Consider the following 6000-nt stretch of genomic DNA (forward strand, 5'->3'; position numbering starts at 1 on the left):
GTGAATCTAGCAAAAAAGCCACAAAAAAAAGTGTGGGATCGCACTTTTTTTTTTTTTTTTTTTGCAATTTCACCGCACTTGGAATTTTTTTTTCCGTTTTCTGGTAAAACCAATGATGTCATTCAAAAGTACAACTCATCTCACAAAAAATAATCCCTCACATGGCCATATTGACGGAAAAATAAAAAAAAGTTGTGTCTCTGGGAAGGAGGGGAGCGAAAAACGAAAAAAGCTCCGGGGGTTAATCTAATGTTCATGGTGGTCTTTTAAAATCTGGTTTCAGCACAACCATCCAACTGTCAGACTCCTGACAAACTGTCGGGGGTGGGCAGGTTCAGGCCTAATCTTTTTGATGTCAGGGGATATCGGCTGATGTCATTGTGGTCTGACAAAAGCATGAGCGCTCGGTAATGCCGCACTCTGTATGGGTGAGGAGAGGGCCAAGGCTTTTGGCCGACACTATTTTATGTGTATGGGTAGCTTAATAGTGTATTGTACAGGCATACCATCAACGTCTGTTTTTTTAGGAAAAGTGCTGTAAAGGAAAAGGAACCATGAATGTATACAAGGATAAGAGCTCTCTCTGACTGTAAGGCTTCTGGCTCCTGCATGAGCCCTCCCCCCTCTATTATGTCTGCGGTGGGATATAAGGCACGCACAAACCTTTTTTTCTTTTTTTTCTTTTCCTTTTTTAAAGTTTACATGAATTGCTATACATTTAAAATGTACCCCCCCCCCAAAAAAAATAAAAAAAAAATTATATAATAATAATTCCAACGTTTCCTGATTTGTTTTTTCTCATTTCCCTTCTGCGACACGTTTCTGCTCCTGTCTGTTGTTTTTTTTTTTTTTTTTTTTTATTTATCGCCGTTTTCATCTCTATTCACCACTAACTTATTTTTCTTTAAGGGCTGGAGATGCAAAAAATGATCCTTGGTAACATAAGTTTTTTTTTTTTTTTTTTTTTATAGAATTGAATTTAGAACTTACTCATAACTTACACACTCCGACTTCCCACAAGGAAGAGGGGAGGGGGTTGGTTTCGACCCTAAAGTTTCCTTGATTGGGATTGGTGCCGCCACCGTTTTTGTGTATTTTTATTATTAATTTTTTTTAGCATGCTGACTAAGACTATTATAAGGAAGGGACTAAGGGAAAACAGAATTACATCTTTAGTCAACAATAGATGGGGACGTAGTAAGTAAAGAGCACCTGTCGCCAGGTTATGTCCAGTTTTTGCTCTTATTTCTTTCCCATTGCTCCCCCTTTCCCCCCCCCGGACTATTTAGAACTCCTTTTTATTGGCTTTACAGAGGGGGTGTGGCTCAGAATCCTCTGGGGCGTGTCTTCAGGCTTTGTCACTTACCCCATGTGCAGGGCATTGCAGTAGCTTAGGTATCCATGGTTACAACCACTCATATAGTGAGTTAGTTGGATACTGAAGCTACTGCAATGCCCCGCACATGGGGTAAGTGACATGGCGAATTAGAAGAGCTATACTACATTTTTATTTACAGGTATTTGCTAATATTATTATTTTTACATATTGGGATAGGAACCTGGAGATGGTACACCACCCTTTTAACTTAAAGAATAAGATCTGTTCATTGCAGATTTACTGTGATTTTCTCGATTTCGTTGGTGACATGAATGTCAGTTTTTGCATACACTCAGCTCCTATTGAAGTAAATGAGATCTGCATTACAAGCTGGATGTCACAGCTATACCTAATACTTTCCTTTTGTGTCCAACAGGGTTCTAATGCTAAGCCTGTGGTGTCTTTTATTGCCGGCCTGACCGCCCCTCCGGGCAGGAGGATGGGACACGCCGGTGCCATCATTGCCGGCGGGAAAGGAGGAGCGAAAGAGAAGATTGCAGCCTTACAGAGAGCCGGCGTGGTGGTCAGCATGTCTCCTGCCCAACTCGGAAGCACCATGCACAAGGTAAAGCCCCCAATTCTGAGTGATTTGGAGTTGACCGTCCGGTCGGTGACTGCCTTGTTCTTCGCAGTTCTGGCTGCCGTGCTGGACTTGGTTTTCATTTTATTTTTACCCTCTACACCTGCAGGCCCTATTTCAGCTCTCGGCCGTGCTCCGCGCACCAGTCTTTATGTGCAGAAAACGTAACTCTTAAGAATTAAAATTGCATTTGGCAATAAAAATAAATCTTTCCAGCACAGCGGTCAGCCTATTCGGGGAAACCTTCATCCTGCGATGTTGGGGGCGGTACAGAGCTGAAAACTGCTTCGGCTTCACTTTGTAATAACGTGTAATTGTCAGATTAATCAAGAGAGCGCGTTCTCCAGGTGATCGTCTGCCGCCTCATCCAACAGCTGCACAATATTTTTGTCACTTCTGGAAATTTTTTTTCCCCTTTTACTATCGCAAATTTGCAAAGTATATTGGAAGCAAAGTCGTGCAACCTACTGTAGGCAATGGCAGGGGTGTCTTAATAAATGGGCTTACTCCACCACCGAAGGTCAGAGACCTACGCTACTTTAGCAGTATAAAAAAAAAAAAATCCTCAAACGGATTAGAATATACAGTTGTTAAAAGTATAAAAAAAAAATAAAATTCAAAAGGAACCCACGTTCCTTCTTTTTTAGCAGTTTCAAAAAGTAAAGTAATAAAAAAGACCTGTTTGGAATCGCTGCATCTGTGAAATTTTAACTCCAATCTATCAAAATCTTAATATATACTTACCTTCTAATGTCGTCACATCCTGTTCCGTCGTCACACACACACACGCGCTCACACAGCCTCTTGCGCGGTACCACTGCCGCGAACACACCACCGCCGGGATCAGCCGAATGATTCATGATTCACTGACTGCTGCCATCTTTGTACGGGAGGAGCCCATTCACAGTTTTAATGTGACCACCGCTTTCTGTCTGCACAAAGATGACGGCGGACTGGTTTACCACGCAGGCACAGTGAATCATTCGGCTGATCCCGGCGACAGATGCGCGACGTGTCTACAGGCAGAGGAAGCCGGTCACATTAAAGGGGTTTTCCCCATAAACAAAAGTTAATTTTAAAAATTGTCTGACCGTGTACGGAGCATAGCACATCACCTGGGCAGGGGAGGAAGCAAAATACAATACTGACATTACAGCAGAGGATCACAGAGGATTCATTTTGTGAGGTAAAATATTTCACTGACTGTTTTTAAACAATACTTTACCTCACAAAATGTATCCTCTGTGATCCCCTGCTGTAATGTCAGTATTGTCTTTTGGTTCCTCCCCTGCCCAGGAGCTGTATACAGGGGGAGGGGTGAGTGCACATAGGAAAGAGAACACACAGGGGGGAGACGGCTCAAACGAGTGAACACATGAGGGATGAAGACAGCACAGTGGTGGAGAGAGAGAGAGACAGCAGACAAGGGGGAGAGCACATATGGGGTACACAGGTCAAAGAGAGCACATGGGGAAAGACAGAGTGGATAGGTGGGTGAGCACATGGGGGGAGGGAGATTCTCAATGCTGCAAAGCCTGCCCCCATCGTGACATTACCGCCCCCCGATGCGATAGCACCGGGCCTCCGTCTAGTACAAAATAATTGACCAGTACAGTAAACACGGTGGGGTCACTGTACCTCCATTTAAAAAAAAAAGTGCATTAAAAAGTGATGTCTCATGTAGAAAAATAACACTAACAATAAAAATATCAGCTTGGCATGAACAAAAAAAGTAGTCCTCACAGATCACTGAAGGAAATAATCCTAAAAAACCCCAGAAGCTTGAGATGAGTGTGAATAGAGCCGTAAAGTGACTGGACCATAATGTTACCTGTAGTATTGGGCCGTGTTCGCACATAGTGTAAATTCTGTGCTTTTGTTTAACCGACCGCTGTGCGTTTTAGATGCTGTTGAGCTGTGCAGGTTTTTTTGTTTTTTCTTTGTTGGGGGAGATGAGCATGAAAAAGTATTAAGGGGAAGCTGCCACATAAAAAAAAAAAAAAAAATTGCTATTAACCTGCAGATTAACCCCATATCTGCAGGTTAAATCTGCTGGCTAACAGCGTAATGACCCTGCTGTGCGCCGTCACTTAGACCCCTGCTGCCATGAAGAAATTAACTTTACTCTTCCCGGCAGCGTTCAGTCACGGCCGTGGTACCGGCGCGGGTTCAGTCACTGCTCTGAGTATGTAGAGTGGCGGCTGGAACCCCCACCACCGGCACTGACTGACAGCCACTCTGCATTAGGGCCGGCTGTCAGTCAGTGCCATGTGCGCAGTTATAGCCGCCGCTCTCTATGCACCGTGGTGACTGACCCCTCTTTGCAGCTGCGCTCTAAGTGCTGGTGCCATGCAGGTTCAGCACACTATTAATTAACCCAATATCTGCTAGTTAATAGCATTTGTTTTCCTTTTAAACACCACAAATAAAAGGAAAAGTGCAGAAGTATAAATCTGTCATCGAAGATTGCTTATTTTGGTGTGGACACCTGCAGAAAAGACGGGTAAAAAGCAACAGAAAAAAAAAATGCACTACTTGTGCTACGTGTGAACACTACTTAATTGTGTGTTGAAAAGGGAGCGTGCGCGCATGCGACGGTGGGTTGCCTGCGTGCGTGCAACAGTGGGGTGCGTGCGTGCAATGGCAGGGAGCCTGCCTGCGTGCGACGGTGGGGTGCCTGCGTGCGACGGCGGGGAGCCTGCAACAGCGGGGTTCCTGTGTGCGAGCAACGGCCGGGAGCGTGCGACGGTGTGGTGCCTGCAAGCGTGCGACAGCGGGGTGCCTGCGACGGCGAGATACCTGCGTACGTGCGACGGTGGGGTGCGTGCGCGCGACAGCGGAGTGCATGCGTTCGACGGTGAGCCTGCGACGGCGGGGTGCCTTCGTGCGTGCGACGGTGGGGTGCCTGCGACGGCGGGGACCATGTGTAGGACAGCAGGGTATGTTCATGCAGCACTGAGTGATTCCTGAGCTGTAAGGGCTTTTCTCTCGCACATGATGGCAGCAGAGGATCGTCTTCCACCATATTTTGCCGGTGACGGTCAGACGGAAAGAAGATTTGTAAGGTTTTTGTTATGGAGCTCTGTGGATGTCTTCTGTGCGAATTTGAGCAAGGTGTGATTTACTGAGGTTATAGGTGGCAGAGTGACAAATACTCCAGTGCTTCTCCTACGCTCCGTGCGTCCTTCACCTTCCCATATATTAGGAGCCTCCTAGAACGCTGCCATGCGTCTGTTTGGTCGCTATGCCCGTACTACATTAAAAAAAAAATTATTACCAGGTGTTACTCTGAAGGCGGCGTTCGCCTGCAGCTTGTTTCATGTCACTAACATACATTATTTTTCTCCCTGCAGGAATTCGAGAAGAGGAAAATGCTGTAAGGGAGGAGGGAGAGACGGCAGCAGCAGCACATCATCGCGTCCACGTCGTTTCCCTTTGTCCAGATCTTCGCTCTCCGCACCGGTGTCTTTTGCACAGCCACATGTGAAGCCATAACTGTTATTTTAGCCTGTCCCCCCCCCTGACATGAAGAGCATAGAGGATTTCTCTGTGGATCTGCTCACTAGACTGTACAGCCTTCCTAAAATAAATATTTCCATTTATTTTGGATCCTAAATACGTGTTATTGTTATTACTTAGAAACCGGTGGCAAATTTTCATGATTTTTAAAACAAATGTTGCTTCTAAGATGATGTTGCTCACTGAGGACCGGAGTTGTGACCCAAGGGCGTGTTCCCTTGATGCTCCTTGTCAACATGCAGCCGCAGGGACTCAAATGTATTTTTCGAACACACCGAAGTCGCTCGAATAACACCTTATCGAAACATGTTCATCCCTAGTTCCTATCACAAGCAATGAAAAGGCTTTCAACATAAGAGAGGATGAAACGCTAAGTGGGCCTCCAACCCATAATTTACAACTACGATTTCGCCCCATAATCTGAAAAGGGGTTATAGAGGGCACCTCAGCAGAGGAAATGCTCCTGCGTCAGTCATCTTGTCTTTCAGTAGGGCAGAGAGAAGTATGCCCGCGCAGGAGCACA

The 6000-nt window shown here is 45.6% G+C and overlaps 1 protein-coding gene across 1 annotated transcript in view; it reads left to right on the forward strand.

Moving 5' to 3' along the window:
* SUCLG1 (succinate-CoA ligase GDP/ADP-forming subunit alpha) overlaps positions 1-5574 on the forward strand; it is a 45701-nt gene extending 40127 nt beyond the window's left edge. The window contains exons 8-9 of the mRNA XM_069744972.1: positions 1755-1943; positions 5312-5574. Coding sequence (XP_069601073.1) covers positions 1755-1943; positions 5312-5338 — 216 coding nt within the window. The 3' untranslated portion in view covers positions 5339-5574. The remainder of the gene's footprint in view (positions 1-1754; positions 1944-5311) is intronic.
* Positions 5575-6000: the final 426 nt, after the last annotated feature.

Source organism: Ranitomeya imitator, chromosome 1, assembly GCF_032444005.1.
Source record: "Ranitomeya imitator isolate aRanImi1 chromosome 1, aRanImi1.pri, whole genome shotgun sequence".
NCBI lineage: Eukaryota > Metazoa > Chordata > Amphibia > Anura > Dendrobatidae > Ranitomeya > Ranitomeya imitator.